A 22,461-nucleotide genomic window follows, 5' to 3' on the forward strand; every position below is an offset into this window, starting at 1 on the left:
GAAGGACCCAGGGTGTCCTTCCTCCAACCCAGGAATGTGACTGCATCACAACCCGGCGGCCGTCCTGTCTTCTGAGGCAGCACCCAACCTCACAGCGTGACCTGGGACCACGCTTCAAGGACAATGGCCTTCTGCTCCCTGCATGCTGGGGTCCCTTATCCTCTGGCCTCCGGCCGCTCTCCTGCGAGTGCCTTCTCCCCACAAATCCCAGGATGGCATCCACTGCACGGACGGCCACCGCAGCCAGGCCCACGGACAGCCCGGGCTTCAGAGGAGTCTCTGGGCGGCTTACCACCTTCCGGAGGCCACGCCAGCCTTTCCAGATGTGGGGGTCCACCCCGGGCAGACCAGGTACCCGCATCTCCTCCCCAGCTCTGGGCCCAGGACCCAGGGTTGGGGCACTGACTCAGAGCCCCACCCCGTGACTCAGCCAGCCCACGGCACCCCGAGTCTCAGCCTGTCCGGCGTGGCTCGCGCGCACGGCCGCAGGGTCCGGTTGGCCCTGCTGGGGGGGGCCCTTCCCGGCAGGAGAGAGGAATGCCTTCTGGCCACCTCCTGTTGGCAGGCAGGGGTGGGGGGCGGGGTGGCTGGCCAGGTGAGAGGCGGGGGACGCAGGCCCTTAGGAGCCCGGCCCTCCCCGGGGCTGAGGGAACTTGGGGGGCAGCACCGGAGGCTGAGGAAGGGGGCTGTCGTCACGTCTGTGTACTTCAGCAGGGGACCGTGTCAGGTCCCGGCTCCGCCCCCTCCGCTCTGTCCCCCGGTGTCCCCTTTGTGAAATGGGGCACCGACGGGCATGTGTGCCGTGACCACCTTTCTCCCCAGCCGACGCCTGCCCAGCTCAGGGCCCCGTCTCCAGAAGGCACCACCCTAGTGAGCGAGCGCCGGGCCCGCGGCGACCCTGATATGTTATCTGCGCCCTGGATCAGGCAGGGAGGTCAGGGGCTGTGCCAGCTGTCAGGGCGCCTGGCGAAGTGACGAGACACACACGTGCCGTGCGCAGAGCAGCACACCTGCGCGGTCGAGTGCCCGGTCGGGAGGGTTGGGACCGGGCCTTGGGGGCCGGGCATGTGGTGGTTTCCGCCTAAGCCTGGCCAAGCTGCAGGGAAGGTTTGCCTTCCGAGGATTCACGTTGAAACCCGCGAACCCTAAGAGCAGCAGGTGACCCTCCGGGAGCCAACCGGAGCCAACCGGATGAAAGCCGCAAGAGCACAGAGCAGGCCCCTGGGAAAGAAGGCGCTCTCCAGGGCTGCCCTGTGGAACGCGGACTGGGGATTGCCACTTCCTCTCTTGCCCGAATTCCCAGCCGGCCGCGTGCTCCACGGCCACGCCAGCCAGTCCCCGGAGCAAACGTGTTCCTCTCTCGCGCGTCTGCGCCCATCGGTGCTCCTGTGGGATGTCGCATCCGTCTGCGTCCCACGGGTCCCGTTCCTCTGACGGACCCACCCGGTACTGACGGTCAGCACCTGTCTCTGCAGTCCGGGCCCAGGTGGCCGCAGGCTTGGGAGGACAGGGTGCCGGGGCCCCAGGAGCTCTCTGGAAATTCAACAAGCTCGTGAAACGACCGAGGGAAAAATCAACACGGTCCGCTCATAACAACCGGCCCGGCCCCACCCCCAGGAAGCCAGCCTCGGGAGCAGGGACCCAGCCCCCACTGCCCCGAGCGTCCAGGCACAGGACGCGAGCAGTGGGGCTCTCCCCGGCCGGAACCCGGGCCGCGAACACTCCCTTGAGTCGCCTGCACTGTGAGGTGTGTCCGCAGAGAAGCGCCCAGGTTCCGTGCCTCCCGCCAGCGCGGGGTGCACAGGGTGGACGGCGCCGAGGACGGGGCCCGTGGCTCATTTCCCTGCGATCCTCTCCCTCTGCCAGCAAAAACACGCTTGGGATTCAGGATATCCTTCCAGAAAGAGCCACTTCAGAGCTCCAGAATCCCATCGGGGTCATTTCCAAGGGGACATTCCTGCAGCCGTCTGGGGCCAGAGAGAACAAAAGCACACTGGCCGAGGGGCGGGGGCCCGAGCTCCCGAGGGGCCAGATGCCAGAGGCCCCGGGGGAAGCAACGGGCGTCCCTGGAACCCCCTGCCCCTCCCCCATCCGTACGCCAGATCCCCGCCAAGCGCCAAGCACGGTGTGTGCCAGCAGCTCGGCCAAGGCAGGGCTGGCCTCCCCGCACAAGCCCTTGGTGGAGGGAGGCCCCACTGCGGCCCGCTCACGGGGGAGGGAAGTCACAAGCCAAGGCCCCTCAGACAGTGAGTGACGGCACCAGGCGGGACCGGGCCCTCCTGGCCTAGCTGCAGACCGCCCGTCAGGGCCCGGCTCCCCCGCCGCACGCGAGACGGCCGTGCCCTCAGCCCCGGCCCGGCTCCCCCCGACCCCCCTCAGTTCAACAGGCCCCCAGACCGAGGCCTGAAGTTCCGTGCGGTCGTGGGGCAGGGCCCGGGGCCGGTCAGTGTCACAGCCCCGCCAGCCTCGGACGGCGGTCAGCACCGGCTCCCGGTGATGGAGTACACTCCCCAGACGAGAGCAGAAACGATTAAGTGGCCACTTTGAGAGCAGACGGCGCAGCTCCCCATGCCCTGGGGGACACAGCGGGTGGGGACGGGGCAGGCCTGGCTGAAGCTATATGTTCAGTTCCTGGAAAAAGAGGGACACGCTGCCGGCTCACCCACGGCATCCTGTTTTTATGGAAACTAATCTAATTCCTAACGGCGCAGCAAGCAGCAGACATCCAAGGGGGTCCCGAGAGGCCGTGGCGAAGGGGCGCCCGCAAGGCGGGAGGGCTCCCGTGGCCCGGCGCGGTGGGCACGGCCGCCCTCTGCCAGCGCCACTCCTGAGGGTCAGAGCTCCCCCGGGGGAGGCCGGGGACGGCGGGTCCTTCCTGGCAGTGAGAAAGAAGCAGGCCAGCTCCCGCCCCCCCCCCCCCCCCCTTCTCAGCCGGACTCTGTCGCAGGAAGGCTGCCTGGGGCAGACAGATGTCCCCGTGGGGCTCCCGCCCACGACACGCACGTCAGACAGTGCCAGAGATGCCACAGCCTTCGGGGACCTCCTCCCGACCCGGCAGCCCGATGGCTTCGGGCCCGAGGCTTTGGAGTCCCAACAGCCTCGGCCGGAGCCTGGCTCTAGGTCTGTGCCCGTGTGGCCCCCGAGCCTCAGTGTCCGCACCTGCTCGAGGGGGACACCAACCCCACCCACGAGAGGCTGCCCTGCGTGACGCCCGGAGTAAAGCGGCCGGCCCTTCACTAGCACCGTCTGCTTGGTTCACACGACGTGTGCCTGCTGACCCCCACCCGGGGCCCGGGCTCCAGCCGGACACTGACGGGGGACTCGGCCACCTGCCCGAAGCCGCGAAAACCGGGCCTTACTTCCCGCTGCCCACCACAGCGACCTGACCGCCCTTCCAGGCCCCTCCGGCTCCTCAGGGTCAGGGCTGAACCTCTGGGCTACGCTGGCTCCAGGGGGCCTGAAGGCAGAGGTCTACGGGGCACGGGCCGGCCCCGACCCCGGGCTGCCGCAGAGTTCCCACTCACACACAGAAGGGACGTGCGTCCCCGTGGGCCTCCCCCAACTGCCCCTGGGAGGCCCAGCGAGCGGGTGGCCCAGGGAAGCCCGAGACGGGGCCGGGCGGGCCTGCCGGCTCCTCCCGCACTCACTGGGCACCCGGCAGGCCCGCGGAAGCCTACTCTTTCCGCCTCATCCGGGGAGGGGACCACGTGGGGAGGTCCCCAAGGCCGAGGACATCCCCGCTCACAAGCAGACATGATCTCTGGCCGGGCCCCTCCCCGCTCCCACCGCCAGCCAAGCGCACACATTTCCACCCTCACAGGGACCAGCCTGACACCTGTCCTCTGGGCCCTGACGCCAGCCCCACGCCGCGCCCCTGCGACCGATCACAGGGCCCCAGAGCCGACCTCCCGCTCCCATCGCTTCCAGCTGTGGGACCGGGAGCCTGCTCATCCTCTTTCAAGCTGATTCTGTGGCTGACGCCTCGGAGGGTCCGTGAGGACGGGGGGCCTGGGGTTCACGGCGGCCACGCAGGGCACCGCCGTCTTGCTCGTCCATCAGCAGCCTAGAACCGCACCCTCAGAGCAGGGAGCTGCCTCAGGGGGCCCGGCCCTCTGCCCCGGGGCTCCACCGAGGCTGGTGCCGGTTCCCAGCGTCCGGGGCCGGGGAGCCTCCTTCTGGGAGGGCACCAGAAAACTCCCCGGCCGCCAGCGCTCTGAGGGGACGGAGGAGGAACTGTCAGGATGGGCGCCCCGCCCCCCAGCACGGGCTCCACGCGGGGGCAGAGACGCACCTGCCCGGACCTGGGCCGGGACGCGTCCCGAGCCGGGAAGGACCCTCCTGCCGGCGGCCCACGAAGTCAGCCGCGAGGCGTCCCGCTGCTGTCCTGGGGGAGCGCCCACCAGCCCGTGACTCGGCCAGACCAGCAGGTTCCACTGTCCCCACCCAAGGGGACAGCAGCCCCAGCAGCCACCGCCTCGGCTTCGGGAGGTCCCCAAGCTGCCCCACATTCCTCCCTGGTGAGAGCACAGGCGCCCTGCGGGGCTGCAGGGAAGAGGTCCCTCGCCGGAGCGCTCGGCCCCCGCAGCTGCACCCTGGACGGCCCGCGGGACGTGGGGGGGGGCGTGGGCCACTCGGGGAGCCGCGGTTCAGAGGCCCCGCCCCGCCCGTGCCGGGGCAGCGAGGGCTCGGGAGGGGCAGCCAGCTCAACAAGGTCCCGGGGCCCACGTCGCTCGGTGAGTCACCCCAAGGGCCACCGGCCGAGCCGGGCAGGTGCTGACCTTACGACTGGGGCACAGGGAGGCCCCCGGAGGGCAGGGCAGCCCCACAAGGCCTCCCTGCAACACACCAGGTAGGTCTGCTCTGCTTCTAAGGCGAGGAGCTCGAGGCTCAGAGACGCTGTGGGACTTGTCCCAGGGCGCCCAGCAGCAGGGCCAGATTTGGGGTCTGACGGAGCCAGCACAGAGAAGCTTCACCGGGCATTTCCCCTCCCACGGTCTCCGTTCCACAAGCACCCACGCATGGCCTCATGAGCCAGTGGGGCTTTCTTAATATTTATTTATTTTTGAGAGAGGAGAGAGCATGTGCACACACGAGTGGGGGACGGGCAGAGAAAAGGAGAGGGGGAGAGGGGGAGAGAGAATCCCGAGCAGGCTCCACGCTGTCAGCACAGAGCCCGAGGCGGGGCTCGATCCCACGAGCCGTGAGACCCCGACCTGAGCCGAAATCAAGAGTCGGACGCTTCACCGACTGAGCCCTCCGGGCGCCCCTAAACCGGTGGTTCTGAAGACTCTTGCTGCGGGACACACACACTCGACCTGAACCCCAGCACGGCTGTCCCTGGGGGCGCCCCAGGGACGGTGTTCAGGACCGGCAGAGGGCAGCTGAGGTCCCAAGGCAGCCCCAGGGGGCCCTCCACTCTCCATCCGCACACAGAGCAGGGGGGAGGCAGGACACAGATTCACGCAAGTGCCAGGAGCAAGTACGAACAGGTGCCACCCGGGGTCGTCCCGGTGGGAGGCCCAGTCCCCGCACAGCCACTACTGTGACAGGGAGAGAGAGGACCAAACAAAACAGGCAGAGAGGGAGAGGCGAAAAACGCGGACCTTGGACACTGCTGGGAGCGTCCGACCACAGCAAACCCCCTCGGGGGTAGGGTTCCTCTTAAGAATGTGACAGACGGCACGTAGTCCCCTGAGGTCCCCTCAGGAATCTGACAAAAGACCCGACTAGACATGAGGAGTGGACGTAAAACGTGTGACCCACACCACAGGGAACGATGTGGCCACAGACCGCCCCTCGCCCGATGGAATCGAGCCAACGGGAGAGGACAACCCAGCATCCGGGCCATCAAGCCGATGGGGTTGGGACCCGAGAAGGAACGAGGGGAGGGAGGCGACCAGAACCCTGTAGGTCAAGGCCCCCGCCTACAGTCCCGGCTCTCACCTTCGACCCCCCGCTCCGTAGAGACCCTTCCTCACTCTTCCTCCGTCCTGATTCTACTCTGCCTGCGACTCGTTGACCTTGTGCCCACCTCTTCATGCTTCGAGGCGGGTGGCAACGAACCCCGGGGACCGAGGTAAAAAATCCTGCACTAGGGTGACTCAGCCCTACCTCAGGGCCTTGCCACGTGCCGGCAACACCGCCTGCAGACGCAAAGGGAGACTCAGTGGCTCCTGACCCTCGCGACGCCTGGGGTGTCCCCCAGGCTGGAGAACACGGTGCAGCCGGCCTGGCCCAGAAGCTTCTCAGGCCTCCTCTGGAGACAGCAATCTCCACGCCATCCGCTTGGGGGGCCAGGGTCTCCACGCAGAGCGAGCCTTCAGAGGAGCGTGTCCCCTCTGGCACATGCACGTGACTCTGCTCCCAATCCTTGTCCCTTGCTCGACACACAGGGAACCTAGGGGCACAGACCGAGTGGATAACACGCCCTCTGACAGCAGAGAGCAAGGAGCCATGTGGCAAGCGCTCTGCCCGGCCATTTCGGGGGAGACGGGGAGGGGGGAGTACGTGGCAGGGGTCTGGTGAACGGAGTGCGGACCCCTCCCCGTGCGGCCTCACTCTGGAAGGCCTGAGGACAGCCCCTACCCCTTAGTGTCTCCACCCACAGCCTCGGAGGGCAGGACCGATGGGCAGGGAAGAGGAAGGCCTAGCGTCCCCCCAGCTTCCTCAGGCACAGGACACAGAGACACGGGATCCGTGGCTCACCCCCCCCCCCCGCCCCCACTGTCCAGGATTCTGCGTGGAGCCAGCCCCCGGCCAGACGAGGCTCCGGCACGTTGTTCCCGTGCTGGCTGGAGTCATTCTGTCCACGGGAGGTCACACTGTCCACGGCCAGGAAGGGACCTGGAGCAGGAGGGTCCTTGCCGAGGTCAGAGCAACAAGGGCCCGCAGCCGAAGAAAGAAGCTGCTCGGTCCCGAGGACCCCGTCTGGTGCCAGTCCTGGGCCCACAGGGCCCCCCCACCCCCCACCCCGAGCCCCTGCCCCTAAACATCCTGACCGTCTCACCCTGGGCTGGTGAGGTCTGCCCGCAGGACCGTGTCGATCCAGGATACGGGGCCGCAGGGACTCCCGGGTGGCCGGTCTGCGGGGAAGACGCGCGAGGACCTCACGGGGCCCCCGGAGGGCCAAACAGGGCACGCTGTGTGCGACAGCCCTGAGCCTTCCTGCCTTGTCCCGGACTCGACCCGTGAGGCCAGGGAGATGGTCCTGGGGGGGAGTCGGTCGGGAGAAGGAAAACCATGCAGGGCACGCAGGCGTCCGCTGCATCCTGGGAACACGGGCCGGCGGGCCGGGAGGCCCGGACAGTCACGTTCACCGTCACTTTCACAACAGGCCGGCCAGGGCAGCGCGGGAGGCCCGGCCACGGCAGGCGGCCCCTGGAGACGGGCACGGGGGCCCCGGGGGAGGCCTGGGCAGGCACGCGAGGGGCGAGCACAGCAGGAGGTGCGCGGGGAGCAGCGGGAGACGAGTCAGGACACCGGTCAGGACACGCCGAGAAGCCTGCCACGTGGCCGGCGCCCAGGCCGCGGCCACAGCACGCACGACGGAGGTGGGGAGCTGACCACATAAACAGGGCACGGCGCGAGCCACCGGGGCTTGGAATTACAAACGCCGGCTCTTCAACAGACCTCGTCAGGGGCATGATTAGAGTCGGCAACCAGAGGCGGGGAAACCGACCAAGACCTTAGAACCCAGGCCCACAAAGAACAGCCGCAAGTCGAACGTAAAAGACAGACCCGCAACCCAACGTTTTCAAGCAGGCGACTGTTAGACGCACGTCACAGAGGGAGACCTCGAAGGTCAGGGCGGCGCGGTCCAGAGCCACGGGACCCACGTCACGCCCTCGAAGCGGGGACAGCCCGAGGTCAGCACGCGCTGGCGAGGGCGCCCGGCCCGGGAGCGGGCACCACGAAACGCCGGGACGGCGGCGGCTTCCCGGAGGCACCCACCGCCCCGTGCCCCGCCATCCCACGTCCGTGTGCGCGAGCAAACGTAACCCACCCGGAGCAGAAAGACGGTGGGGTGGGGGGCGTCCACGTCGGGGACCAGCGGGCGGGAGCAACGGCCGGTGCCGGGCCGCACTCGCACAGCGCAGGCGGTCCCGCCGACGTGAGCCCCAAAGGCAAACAGAAGTAACCTGGGGGGCAGAGGTCAGTCGTGGAGGGCGACCGCCAAGTGCCTCTGGCACAAGCACCAGCTTGGTGGGGGGGCGCTCACACGATCCGTATTCAACTGTCAGACGCACCGGACAGACACTTAAGCTCGCGCCCTTGGTCACATGACGCCTCAGTGAAAAACACAGGCGTGGACCAAGGACCGTCCCCCGCTGGGGCCTCGTCTGGACCCGCGAAGCCGGCCACGGAGCAGGCTCTGCAAACATTTGGAGCAGGCTCTGCAAACATACTTGCCGAGTGAAAGACTGAAAGATGGTGGCAGTGACCCAGTCCCTGGGGAAGGGCAGCCACAGGCACGCGGGGGCGAAAGGAAAGGACGGGCAGGGCCTGGGGCGAGATCTGCCCCAGGAACGGGGGAGACACGTGTGATGCACTAACAGGCCGAAGGCACGGGCCCGAGGGTCGCGGCTCCGGGGTGGGCCGACCTGTGCCAACGGCCACTCTCCCTCCACAGCGGCACCCCCAGGGCCCCATGTCACGAGTGAACACCAGAGTCGGAGAGATGACACAGAGGTCCGTGCCCAAGTGACCGGTCAGCGGGAGGGGCGGCCACACAGCCTCAGGGTCGGGGCCAAGGAACAAGGTCTGTAGCCCAGGGGGCAGTTCAGGAGGGGGCAGGGCTGCAGGCCGTGACGTCTGCACTCGTGAGGGCGGCTTGGAGGCCACGTCCCAGCTGCACCTAGACTGGAAGTCACAAGGACACACGTGCCAGCCTGCCAGGAGGAGCCCAGCACCTCAGCACGGGTGACCGCGGCCAGCCTGGGCAACGTGCTCCTTTGGGGAGCGTGAGAAGACCCCCCCCCACCCCCATCCAAGGGAGACAGACCTGCCTCGGCCCACAGCCCGGCCCTCGGGAGTTGCCAGTGGGAGCTGTGCGCCCCCCCCCCCCCCACCCCCGGCCACCGCACGCAGGAAAGGAGAGCAGAGAGAGAGACCAGCTCGGCGGGGCCCCGGGATGGACCATGTGGTTTCCCCTTAAAACCCCCTTTAAGGGTGTTACAGTGATGAATTCTTTCTCGTTCCTTTATTTATTTTGAAAGAGAGAGAGCAGGGGAGGGGGCAGAGGGAGAGAGAGAGAGAGAGAGAGAATCCCAAGCAGGGATGGGGCTCAAACCCACAAAGTGTGAGATCCTGACCTGAGCTGAAATCAAGAGTCGGACACTCAACCAATTGAGCCCCCCAGGCGGCTGGTGAGGTGTTGCTTTAGACGCTGTTTCAACCATGAACAGAAATCAATGAGCGGGGCGGGGGTTGGAACGCCCTCACAGAGGCAGGACTGGACCCTGGGCTCAGCTGACAGTCACAGGCCCTGCTGATTCCAGCGGATGACAGATCAAGACTCCTCCTCAGGGGCCACTGGGGACCCCCCGCCTGGCCCTCCCCTGCCCTGCCCCTCTGTACCCACGGTGACAAGGATCTGAGGAGTCCCTCCCACCCCCCGCAGCAGCTCTGCTCTTTCCTAAGCTGGGGGAGGGACCGGCCAGCTGACACCCCCCAGGTGCTGCCGGGACACAGCTGCACGGGGAGCCGTCTGAGGACCGTGCCCCTCACCCAGCCACAGCACCCCGCCCTCCCCGCCGTCCACGAGGCCCCTGTCCCTCCTGCGGAGCCTGCTGGCTCTAGGGCCATCTCAGCCGCCCCTCCGCTGGCAGAGGAAACCACAGGAGGCGGCTGAGGCGGCCTGGTCCCTCTTTAGCCTGAGCCCGAGGAAGGAGCAGTGGCCTGGCTATATATACTCGGGGAGAAAAACAGTGTGCAGGTCGAGCCTGGTAAACAGCTAGCCCGTTAGAGGGAACCTAAAAATACTCCCTATAATTATGTTATTAAAACACACCAGAAAAATCGACCCACCCCACTCAGCAGAGTCCCCGCGAGACGGCTGCACGGAGGCAGGAGGCCACGCACGTCGGCCTGAGGCCGGCCTGGCGTCACCCAGGGGCCGGGCTGGGCTGGCCCGGGCGCTGCCCCACGGCGCAGGGCGGCTGGCCTCGGCCTCACCTGCCGGGGGACGAACAGAAACCCCCGGGTCCCCATCCCCTCCTCCGTCCCTGAGGACAGCACCGTGTGGTCCCGGAGACCTGGGAGCAGCCCGGACTCCCAGAGCAGGGGCCACAGTAACTGAGGGACTCCCTGACGGGGAAGGACGGAAGGGGAGACTGAGTCACAGTGCTGCGCGGCCCCCGCGGTGGATCCGCTCGTGCTTGGATGAGAGCAGACAGCACCCTGCCTGGTGGCTTCCCAGGCTCAGAGGCCAAGGGCACTTTACCTCATCTGACTGAAATGTCACCGTTTCACGGAAAGCATTCCTCTATTACTTGTGTATTGAAAACGAAGCAGGAAGTGAAAACGGGGAGGCTCCACCTCAACCGTGCACTCCGCAGTTTCCACCCCCACCTCCTACCAGCCGCCATCAAGGGATTTGAGCCTAGAAAAGACGCCCCCCCCCCACCCCCATCCTCCAGGCCGCGGCTCAGCTCCTTCCAGACAGGTGCCCCCTCCCCAGCCTGGCCGCCAACTTCTCTCCCCAGCAGGTGCTCGGCCCCCCAGCCCAGCCTCGGCTCTGTGCCGCGTTGCTGGGGGGTGCGTCCTACAGGCGTTATTTGGGGGCTCCGTTGCACTGCGTTTCCCCCCCATCTGTGATCGGCCCGGCACCACAGGAACAAAGCCAACAAAGGCACTTATGGACCAGAGTGCCAGGCGCTGGGGGGGCCCCAGGTGACCTTCACGGCCAAGGAAAGCAAGCCTGGTCAGAAAGGGAGAAGAACGAACCCCCCCCCCCACACACACACACACACACCCACCACTGGCCCCAAAACAGAACTTAGGCTCCTGCCCAGAGCTCTGTCCCACGAGAGCTGGATGAGGGAAAGTTTGAATGAATTTGGGAAAGACTCCGGAATCTGCGCGGGTGGGCGTCGTGCGCGGTGGCCGGGGGCCAGGCTGCAGACACCTTCCGGCCCTCAGCCCGCCCAGAACACCACACCGCCCCCTCCCCGGGCCCCGCCTGTGGCTGGCCGGCAGCCTGGAGCGCACGGGACCCTAGTGGCGGTGGCCCCTCCCACCCAGCTCCCCGGACACCCGACCTGGCCGCTGACCGCCGGCACGCAGCCTGCGAGCCGCACATCTGGAAAAGCGCTCTGGGGCTCCCGGCCCACCAGGACCGTGTGGGAGGCCTGCCCCGCCCCTGCTCCTAGACACACCGAGATCAGAGACCTGGGCACCGCCTTTCAACTTTTATTAGCCGGTTTACAGGCGAGGAAACTGAGGCCCAGAGAGTGGTGAGGGCCTGGCAAGTTCAGAGCAGGACACCCCCCCCCCACACACCCCAGCGAAGTCAGCCAGGCCTCCCCTCCCGGTCCCAGAGACTTTCCGTCCTGGTTCCCCTGCAGGCAGGTAACATCAGGCCAGGACAGAAGAAGCTTCATCCTACCTGCGTGACCTCAGGTGAGTAAATCAGGCTCCCCAACCCTTAGGTTCCTCATCCGGAAACCACCCAAAACTCAGAGAAGTGCAAAGGTGAGGGTAGGGACAGAGCTCAGGGGAGAGAAGCTGGTCCCGCCCCGCCCCACCTCTCCCGGAGGCTCCAGCCACGCGGCTGCTCCCCTCCAGGAGCAGGAGGCAGACATTCTGCCTGGGTCCCCGCAGCGGGCGTGTGCAGCCCTACCGGCTGCTCCCGTAGTGCTCGAGCCCCTCACCCGCGGAGGCACGAAAGTGGCCTGGGAACCGGAAGGAAAAAGGTCTCCGTTACGGAAGAACCCTACGTAAGTAATACCTACGCATCTCTAAAACAGGTAGCAAAGAGGGGCGCCTGGGTGGCTCAGGAGGTTAAGCGGCCGACTTCAGCTCAGGCCATGATCTCATGGTCCATGGGTTCAGGCCCCGCGTCGGGCTCTGTGCTGACAGCTCGGGGCCTGGAGCCTGCTTTGCATTCTGTGTCTCCCTCTCTCTGTGACCCTCCCCCATTCATGCTCTGCCTCTGTCTCAAAAATAAACATTAAAAACATTTTAAAAAATAAATAAATAAAACAGGCAGCAAAGAAAAACGCCGCATTCTGTTGACTGCTAAGTCAAAGGAGGCCCAGAGTGGTCAAGGGTGGCTTCCTGTAAGAGGAAGCTCACGCCCGGGCCCGAAGATGGCGGCGGCAGCAGGGGTGTCTACGGCCCTCTGGTGGGCTGGCCCTGTGTCAGCACCGCACCACGGAGGGCAGTCCCCCCGCAGCTGCGCTCGGAGCCCCCGGGGCCCATCAGGGCAGAGTCCCCAAGGCCCACTCTTCCTCCCCTCCATCTTCCGAGCCCCAGAAGCAAATTTAGTGCTGGGTCAGAAGAGCAGACACCGCCCAGGAAGCAGCCCCGGGGCCGGGATCTGAGGCCGGGGACTCCGCCCACCCCCAGCGCACACACTTCCTCTGCAGGACCCTTCCCGGCCGGAGGGGGGGCTCTCCGCATCCCGCCGCCAGGGGGACGAGCGCAGGTGACCCCTCGTCAGCTCCCCCAAGACGTGTGCGCACACACACCCCCGGGGTCCTGTCACCCAGCCTCCTCCATCCTGCTGACTCACTCAGTCTTCCCAGGGCCACCCCAGCTCCGCGGCCACCCGGCTTCGGCTCCGGGTGCTTCCCTCCCTAGCGGGCCCCGCAGGGAGCACGGGCCTGGGAGCGGGACGGCCCCAGGCTCCACACTGGCTCTGAGCACAATGACTCACTGCGAATCCACCCCTGTCCCTGCCTGCCTGGTCACGAGGGTGTTGGGACACTGACGGTGAGAAGAAGGAAGTGTCCCCATTCTGAACGGCAACGCTTCTCGGGGACCGGGTGGCGCAGGTGACGCCGGGTGCAGGGGGAGGCCGACAGGGGAGGCCGACAGGCGAGGCCAGGCTGCCGCACCATGTGGGTTTCCCGTAGTTGGTGAAGTTACCGTGGTGTAGCCACCTTCCCTGCAGACGGCCAAGTGTGTTTCTGGCTGCCCCGGTAGGACCGGGCCAGGAGGCGTGGCCTATCCTACGGGAATCACAAAATGTCCTGCCCGGACATCTCTCTAGAAGCTTCCAACTCTGGGACGTCCCCCCCCCACCCAGGGCTTCAGGGCCGGCAGAGGAGCTGAGAGCCGGGGAGCGTCTGCCATGGTGCAGGGGCAGAGTCAGGCTGTCCAGGGAGTGGCGTGGGGGTAACAGAGGGGCACCCCAGCACAGCTCGAGCCCTCACCGTGGCCGTTGCCCGAGCCGGCACGGGGCACACGTGACCAACATCCAAACGCCTCACCCGGCATCCGCGCACACACACTTCCAGAACACCGCGGAACCAACCATTTCCAGCCAGAGCCTGGCAGAGGACGAGGAGGCACACAGAAAAGCAGCAGAGCCAATGGCAGCCGGTCTTGCCATCAGAGGGACAGCAGGAGGGTCCCCGGGGAGCTGCCCACGCCCAGGACAGGAGACCAGCCTCCAGAGTCTCAGGTATCATCCGCAGGGCCCTCAGCTCAGTCGGTTCCACAACACCCTCCCCCAGAGCTCAAGAAAAAATACTGAGGCCCAAGCCCTGCACCCAGGCACGGAATCGGCGTGGGGCACGGCTTGGGCGTCAGGGCTTTTTTTCTTAAGTAGACTTTATTTGGAACCGAGAAAAGGGCACCGTGAATTCAGCATCAGTAGTTGACAAGCTCCCCAGGTGACTCCAGTACGGCCCAGGTGGGAACCCTGAGCCAGAGCCAGCATCCATCATCCACACGGGGAACAGCCAGGAGCCAGGCAACCTAGGAGCCCTGACTATCAGGCCAGCAGGCTCTGGCCCGTGGGCCGAAATCGGGCTCCCAGGAATGGTTTTTACAGGTTTCAATGGTTGGAAAAAATATCAGAAGAGTTCATGATGTGAAAATATTTACTCTGTGGCCCATTCCCGGACCAGTCTGCCATCGCGCACCAGAACGCTCGCCAGCTGGGGGGAGGTGTGTCCTTCAGGAAGGGGCCCCACCTCCACAGTGCCCCTCCCCCCCCCCCCAACCGCCCCGGCCTAACGGGTTCCTTTCCCAGCTGGCAAGGCCAGACGGAGGACGACACAGGTGTGCTGCAGGGCGATCAGAGATAAACCCGTCCTCGGAGATGCTTACCTGTCCCCCCCCCCCCCCACCCCTCACCCCTCACCCCTTCTAGCTAGGTCTGGTCTGTTTGTTTGTGCGTCTGGCTTTCCAGAGGCAAGAGGAGGAAAGCCAGCCAGTATGGTGTATAGACCGGGTGACCCTGAACTCTCCCCTGAGCAGACCCCGAGCTGCCCTGTCCACACAGGGCTGACTCAAGCTCTCCTCTCCGACCTCAATGGTTTCCATTGATTCCTGTCCTCAAAATTCCCCTGTTTCACGGTCTCCCTCTGCGACAAATCAAAACACGGTCTGTTTGGGAGCCCGAGTGCAGTGCAGGCGGCTGGGCTCTAGTAGTTCCCGCACATTCCCGGCCCCGGGGGATCCGCGCCCCTACCTAGAACAAAAGTTGGCAGGGGCCTACCTGGAGCGATTTAAGAGGCCCTGGAAGGACTTTCAGAATCAAAACACCCCACCCACCACGGTCGGACAGATTTCCACCCAACAGACAGACTTTCACAATGCAAATCATTCCATGTTTCCGAGAACGAATTTAATCAGACTGCTTTCCAGCTCACACCCGTGAAGATGGCCTCATGTGGAGGGGCCTCCGGCCAGTGAAGGGTGGAATGAGTTCCTGGGCACTCTGCCCCGGGCACAGAGAAGGCAGGGGGGGCCTTAGGGGCACCAAGAACCCAGTGACCTTTCCGGAAGGGACACGGACGCCAGGGTGGGGGACCCTCAGCTCTAATACTAAGGCCGGAGCCTTCTGGGGGGTGTTCCCCCTCCGGCCCCAGACAGACCCCGGAGAGTAAGCCAGGGAGCCGGGAAGGGCAGGGAGAAACTTACAACTATGGTTCCCAAAGCAGAGGCCTGCCCCAGGCCGCGGGGGTGGGGCCGGGAAGGGAAAAGGGAGCCGATCTGAGCGATGGGAACCGTCGGGAGGTTAGCTGGGCTCCGGGAAGCTCCAGATTAAACAGCTCCAGGCAGGAAGCCCGCCTTCTCCCAGATTGGTCAGGAAGTCGTGATGCAAGTTTGCGCGTTTTTTGTTTTTTTTGGTTTTTTTTAACGCGAAACAGGGAAAGAGATCGGTGCCCCCTCCTCAGCGCTGCGGCCCTCCCTCGTGAGCACGCCCTCGCCCCGGGTGCCCGGAACTTCCCCACGTCGCGGCGGTGGCACCAGCCGCCCCCCGCGCGCTCGCCGGCCGGCTCCCCCGGGCGCCACCTCCGCCCCCACCCGCCGACCCCGGGCGCCCGGTGCCACCTCCCCCCCACACCCCTACCCCGACCCCCCGGTGCCACCTCCCCTCCAAACCACCCCCCCCCCCCCACCCCGCCGCCGCCCTCCCTCCCCGGCGCTCTCATGCGTCTGGAATGCGGGCGCCGCGGGCCGCGCGTCCCGGGGAATCTCCTCGCTGGGCGTCCGCGCCGGGAAGGGGGAGCGGGCCCGCGGCGCCCTCGTCCGGCCCGGAGCCCCCGCGCCCCGCGCGCACTCACCGGCCAGGAGCGCGAAGGGCAGCAGCAGCCAGTAGAGGACCGGGCCGAGCACGTGCCGCCCCATGCCCGGGGGGCCCTCGGGGCCGGTCGGGGGTGGTCGCTCCGCCGCCGCGGCGCTAGGGGGACATGGCGCGCAGGGCGGGGGGGCGCACGTGCCGCGCGCCGCGGCCAGAACCCCCGGGGGGGCGACCCGAGCGCCGCCTCCTCCGCCTCCTCCGCGTCCTCGGCCCGCGGCCCGAGGCGCCCGCTCCGGTGCCAGCCCTGCCCCGCGGAGGAGCGCAGCGCGCGGCTCTCGGCGGCGGCGGGCGGAGGCCGAGCAGGGCCGGACGGCGGCTTGGCGGCGCGCTCCCTCCCCGCCCCGGGCCTTTATAAGCTCGGCCCCCGCCCGCCGCCCGCCCTCCGCGGCGTGCCCGCCCCCGCGCTTCCCCGACGGCCCGCGCGCCGCGCCAGCCCTGCGGCCCGGACACCCCCGTGGGCAGGCGCCCCGGGAAGAGCCCGCGCCCCGAGAGCCGCGGCGTCGCCTCTCGGGGCGGGGGGGGGGGGCGCGGGGGAAAAGGCCCCCCAGCGCGCGGCTCCCCGGGCAGCGCCCCACGCGCCACCGGGCCCCGCGTGGCCGGAGCGACTTTCGCTTTGCTCCCGGGGACGGGAGAGCGCAGCGCCCCCTGGGGACCGCGGGGTGGCTCGGGGCCGCAACCAGGTCGCTGTGCTAAGGCGCAGGGACGGCCGCCTGGTCCCGCGGTCCCCGCGGGTGGAGAAGCCCGGGTCTGAGTCCAGGGCGTGCGGGGCACGTCGGCCAGGCCACCTCAGTTTGGCCTTTGCCGCCGCTGAGGTGAGCTCGGAAAGGAGAGTGGAGAAGGGCCCACATGAGTGTGGCTGGACTCGGGTCCTGAGTCCCAGACTGGGCGGCGGGAGCGGGACCCGTGCGTGTGGTCGGGAGCCAGACAGCCTGCGGCCACCACTGGCCCCATCCGACTCTGCCAAAGCCAGGGAGCCCGACTTTGGGAAGGCCGCTGTTTATCGCTGCCTGGTTTTGTCCCCCGCCTCGCTTCTGCCCGCTTGTTCCTGCCCTAATTCCTGCTGGCCTCGCGTCTGACCCTGGCCTTTTTCTAGAACCCTGTGAGATTTGGAGCCCTGGGGTTCCTCCCCAAGGCCAGAGCCCCAAGGAGGCTGGGGAGGTATGGGGTATAGGGCCCAGCTCTTTGGGAGTCCCAGGCCCCGCCTGCAGATGCTGGCTAGTCCCAGCCTCTAGTGGAGACAGCTGGAGCCACCTTCAAGGGCAGCCAGAATCTGGCCACCTCGGCTCACCCCATGATGGGGGGTGTGGCCAAGGTCTCGGAGCAGGCATCGAGATCAATAGAGATGACCAAAAGGCTAGCCCACACGGGCATCCTATACCGGGTCGTGGACGGGGGACGGGAGGGCAGGTGGACAGCAGTGAGAAATGGGCAGAATAAAAGGGCGGGTGATGCCTTCCCTCGCCCTTTCCTCAGCCTGGCCAGCGCTTGGGGCGGTCACGGGGGCAGATGGGGGCGGGGCTCCACGCTGAGGACACTGATGTCCTCCATCAGTGGAAGGGATGGTCTCCACGTCCGCTGGCCACAGCCCCAACCTCCGAGCTCCCCCCACCTTCTCGGGGAGGATTCCTGCCCCAGTGCGCCACCTTCTAGTGAAGTGTCCACATGTCAGAAAGCAGCAGCACAGAGGGCAGGCGCCCCGGCCTCGTGTGAGTCCTGGCCCACCACTGCCTTTCTCCGGGCTCTGCCCCCAAGAGTAAAATAAGGGGAGTGAGGTCAATAATCTGAGGGTTCTCTACTCTGGCACGAGAGGGTTCTAAGCACAGAGCCCGACGCGGGGCTCGAACCCACGAACTGCGAGATCGTGACCTGAGCTGAAGTCGGACACTTCACCGACTGAGTCACCCAGGCACCCCTCTAAGGAACCCTTTAAACCAGTGGGTTTGAAATCTGTGCGTGGGTGGAAAGACCAGCGTGCCCCCACCCCCACCCCAGGGCTTCAGTGGGAGCCCACAGTTTCATATGTTGGGTCAGTGGAACCTCGTTTGTATAAAGGGTTTAAACGCAAGGGGAAATAAGTTTAAAAGCCACTCCTTTACAGTAAGTCCTCCTAAGGCTTAGGATACGGGGCTTTAAGACCCTTCCGCAAGAGCAGGGTGTGAGGTGGGGTGAGGAGAACACCGAGGATGGGGGGGGGGTCCCAGAGCCGGCAGGGCCACAGCCCCCGCACAGCTTCGGGGACCTGGCTCCCAGCGCTGACCCTCCCGGCTGGCTCCCGAAACAGCAGCGCCGAGGAGAAGGGGAAGCCTCAGAACTGGCGGGACAGGTGTGCCCCGCGTGGAACAGAATGCCTGCGTGCCAGACTGGCGGGTTGCAAAAGACTGGACCGAACCTAACTATCCGCCCTCGGGAGACGCTCCCCTCTGTAGGTTACAGCGTATCCTGCAGGAGAGTAGCCCCTCTGCCTCTGCAGGCCCGTCTCTCAGATACAATGTGACAGCCGAGGAAGGCGGCGGTGGGGAGCCCAGGCTACACTGTATCCCTGGAGAGCCCGCAAGGCGCAAGGAGGAGCCGGGCCCAGAGACTCACGGAGACAGAGATGCAGAGACACACAGAGAGAGCATAGGGGCGAGGCCACGCTATCAGGGCGGGAAGGAAACAGAATGGCCACTGAAATACTCTTGCGGGCCGTTTAGACTTCTTGCTGTATACATACAGTATCACATTTCACAAAAGAAATTTAAATTGAACACAGCGGGGACAGATTCTCAGAAAAAGAGCTTCCCGGCCCGCCTGCTTGCCGGCAGGGGAGCGTCTCGGGAACACGCGTCCCCATCCTTTGCTGATGAGGACACGTGGGTGTGGGTGGGAGGGCCATTTGCCACCGAACAAGCCGGGCCTTGATTCCAGCTTTCTCATTCCAAGTCCAAAGCCATTTTTGTCCTACCACCCCACAGCTCAGAGCCCTACTACCCTCACTGTTGAGACCGTGCACGAGTGGGAGAGAGGGGCAGAGAGAGAGAGAGAAAGAGGGAGAGAATCCCAAGCAGTCTCCATGATCGGTGCAGAGCCCCCTACAGGGCTCAGTCACACGGCCCTGGGATCATGACCTGAGCAGAAATCAAGAGTTAGACGCTCAACCGACTGAACCACCCAGGCGCCTCTAAAGATTTCATTTCAAGAGGAAACAACCCCAGTGTCCCTTGACAGATGAATGGATAAACACAGGCGGCCCGCCCGCACACCGGACGCCTTCCAGCCGCGAGGAGGAACGAAGCCCCGCGCGCGGCCGGCCGTGCGGACGCACCATGCACACGGCGTGCCCAGGACACAAGTCAGACACGGGCGACGTACTGCGCGATCCCACTTGCGTAAAACACCCAGAGGAGGCCAGTTCGTAGGCACAGAAACTAGACGAGAGGTTCCCGGGGGCCGAGGGAGGGAGGGAGCGGGCAGTGGGTATTTAACGGGGACAGAGTTTCCGTCTGGGAAGATGGGAAAGTTCAGGAAACAGTTGTGGCGATTGCACAACACCGTGAATGTACTCGCTGCCCCGGATCCGTCCACTTAAAAGGGCTGCAGTGAGGAGTCTCGTCTCCCGGGTGTTGACCACCATCAACAACCGAAGAAACACAGCCCACCCCAAGTCCTCCGCCCGGGAGCCTTCCCAGCGCCAGCCACCTTCCCTCCTCCTTCTGAATATTGTTTTCCTGACTCCCGGCCAAGGACTTGATGAACTTTGGGGGAGTTATGATTTCTTTTTGTTTCTCTGAGAACATCCCCATTCAGTTTCCCGCTTCCTGGAAACAGAGAACAGGGGCCGATCCAGGGGAGGAGCGGCTCTTTGTCCTGGCTGGGGACGCGACTGGCCCAGAGTCAGCGGTGGCACCGAGTCGGGTCTGGACCTGGCTGCTGGCCCCCCCGGGCTGCGTCGCAAGGGTGGGAGTCGGGGCACACGACACACAAACGTGCCCGCAGGTGCCTGTGGCCGGGGGCCCTTCGCGCGTTTCTACCGGGAATCCAGTGGGGCCCGAAACCCACACCTGCTGGTGGAGAAGGTCACCGGATGAGGAATCAGCATTTTCCACGTGAACCCAGCTTTTAGCGGTCTGTCAGCAGTTTCCCACCCGCCCGCCCTCCCCCCACCTCAGCAGTAAAAGCGACTGCAGCTGCACGGGCCGGCGGGAGGGACTGAGATGAGCGAGGAGCAGGTGGCCCGGACCCGAGCAGCGGACTCCCCAGACCCGCAGCAATGAGTGGGACCAGTGTCCGGTGTCCCCGTGGCTGACAGGCCCACGGGGCAAGCAGGGGTGAGAGGCTCCAGGGAAGGGGCTGAGGGCTCTGGCCAGGCCTCCACAGCCGGCCCCACATCGGTGCCTGCTGCCCTTCCCGCTCTGCCCACGAGGGCAGGAAGGATGACGGTGCCCGGCAGCCACGGGGACAGGGTGAGGGAGAGAGGCTGGCACAGAGCAGCAGAGGCCGGTGGCTGCGTCGCAGAGGGCGCCTGACCTCGGGGAGCACGGTTCCCCCTGGGAAATGGGGTCGTTTCCAGCATCCAGACAGTTTTTGGGGTGAGAGGGGGAGCTGTGGAAAATCAAAACCTGCACAAAGCAGGTGAACGAGAGAAGAGGGAACAGGTCAAACGTGGACAGACTCCTTGTCTGGCGAGAGCAAGAGGCCCCCACGGGGCCGTCCGCACGGCGGGCGGGCTCTGACCACCCCATGGCCCGAGCCCGTGCCCAGCACGCGCCGTGGGGGGCCGCGAAGACTGAGTGAGACGGGTCATCACATTGATCGGCTGGGATCTGAGGCCGGGGATCGACGCTGCACCAATGGTTTTCAGGAAAAGCACTAAGACTGGAGGGTTTTTAACACTTTAGGGAACGGAGCCCGGAGAGTGGTACCGGACCCTGCGGCCGAGGGCGCGCCCTCGGCGGGTCCCCGGGGGGCCCCTGCGGCAGGGAGGCCGGGTGGCTGCGAGGACTCCGGGCGGCTCTGTGCAGGGGCTTGGTTCCTTCGAGGGGAGCACCGGCCAGGTGCCAAGGCACAGAGGAGAGGAAGTATTTCTTCACGGCCAAGAGGCCGGCCCACGTCTAAGTGCCCCGCTTCCCTCTGGTCACTGGGGGAGATTCTGAGACCTTTGTCCCTAGCAACACCCTGAAGGAATCCAGGGACAGAAAACCCAGGCGGTCCGGACAGGGCAGGCTCAGCAGTCCGCCTTCCAAGCCGGGCCAAGGTGGGTTTCGCTGCGTGAGCAGGGGGAGGTCCTGGCCCCAGTCAAAGGCGCGGTTCCCCAGCCCTCCCTCGGTGCTCCGCGGCCTCCTCCAGGCCTGCTGACTCACGCGCCTGCGCCCGTGGGCCCCCTGGCTCTCCCAGGAGCGTGGGGGAGGGGTGCCTGGCCCGTGCGCAGACTTGGCTGGCCCTGGACGGGGCCCTTTCCCTGCCTACACTTCTGGGCTTGGGACGGCAGGGCCCGCCTGAGGGGGGAGCAGGTGCGGGGCAAGGCCACGCCTCCCTCGCTTGCAGGAAGCTCCCCGGTGCAGGGTTAACTGACGAAGGCCCCCGCTCTGTCCGTCCTGAGTGCTTTCCAGGCTCCTGCAGGTGCCTGCTGGCCCTTCCGCGTGACTGGGTTTCCTTAATGTCACTGGTTTGGCATTGACCTATGGCCCCCAGCTGTGGTCCTGCTGGTGGAAGTCACCCGCCAGCTTGCTCAGGTGCAGGGAAGGGAGGAAACTTCCGCGTGCCTCCAGCAAGTAGACGGTGGGCAGCAGGGCCCCAGCGTTTGAGAGCAGAGCATGACCAAAGCACGGGCACAATGGCGTCCTCTCCCACCCCGGGGCTCTGGCGGGACCAGAGAAAGGAGACGGGAGGTCCTGAGGATTCAGACCCATGGGTCAAAGGCCAGCTACACTCCCCTTCTGCATTGCGCACACGGTCAGGGTCGGGGTCAGAGCTCTGGGTGGAGAGTGGGCATGGGAGGGGCACCATCAAGATTGGGGGCCTGTGTGATTCTGTCGTCTGTGGCCACACCGAGCCGGCTGCCAGCGGCCACAGTTGGTGGTCAACGCCGTAAAACGGCATCCGAAAAAGGTGCTGACCTTGCACCCACGCTGGAGGGCTCTGTGGCCCTCCACGTGCAGGCGACGTGTCGATCTCGGGGGTGCAGAGTCAGCTGAGCCAGAGCCCTGGGGACCCCAGGCTCGTGGTCACAGGCAGTTCCATCCCAGGGGGGCCGGTGCAGCGGGAGCAAATTTGCCAGCCGCCTGGGTGGTCAGGAAGGGCTGGCAGGTGAGGGGGCCGCTCAGGTGTCCCACAAGATCAAGGGGAGGCTTGCCAGGGTGGGGGAGATGGCCTTCCCAGCAGAGATGTGACAGAGAGCAAGGCATCTGGGGGACCCGAGCAGGCCTGTGTGCTTCACACAGGTGGACAGGCAGTGGGGCACTGGGACAGGGTGCCAAAAACCCTGTGGGTGACCCAAGCCCCTGAGGGGAGGCTCCCCGAGCCTGCCTCTTGGGTCTGAATGCTCAGGACCTCCCGTCCTATCGGGTCCTATCGGGTCCCCTCACCCCAGGCCAGAGCTGTTCAAGGCCCCACGTGGTCACCTGGAGGCCCCACTGGGCTGCACTCAGCCCTTCCTCCCTGCCCACTTCTCTCCCCGCTCAGCAGAGACCACAGCCTCCTCCAGGCCTCTGGTCCCACATCTGTCC

The 22,461-nt window shown here is 66.0% G+C and overlaps 1 protein-coding gene across 4 annotated transcripts in view; it reads right to left on the reverse strand.

Annotated features, from left to right (window-relative positions):
* Positions 1-16,438, reverse strand: part of PIEZO1 (piezo type mechanosensitive ion channel component 1 (Er blood group)) — a 54,413-nt gene extending 37,975 nt beyond the window's left edge. For all 4 annotated transcript variants that reach the window (XM_081791361.1, XM_081791360.1, XM_081791359.1 and 1 more), the window contains exon 1: positions 15,741-16,438. In XM_081791361.1, coding sequence (XP_081647487.1) covers positions 15,741-15,804 — 64 coding nt within the window. In that variant the 5' untranslated portion in view covers positions 15,805-16,438. The remainder of the gene's footprint in view (positions 1-15,740) is intronic.
* Between the last annotated feature and the right edge of the window lie 6,023 nt (positions 16,439-22,461).

The sequence above is a fragment of the Panthera onca genome, chromosome E2 (genome assembly GCF_046562875.1).
Source record: "Panthera onca isolate mPanOnc1 chromosome E2, mPanOnc1 haplotype 2, whole genome shotgun sequence".
In the NCBI taxonomy this organism is placed as follows: Eukaryota; Metazoa; Chordata; class Mammalia; order Carnivora; family Felidae; genus Panthera; species Panthera onca.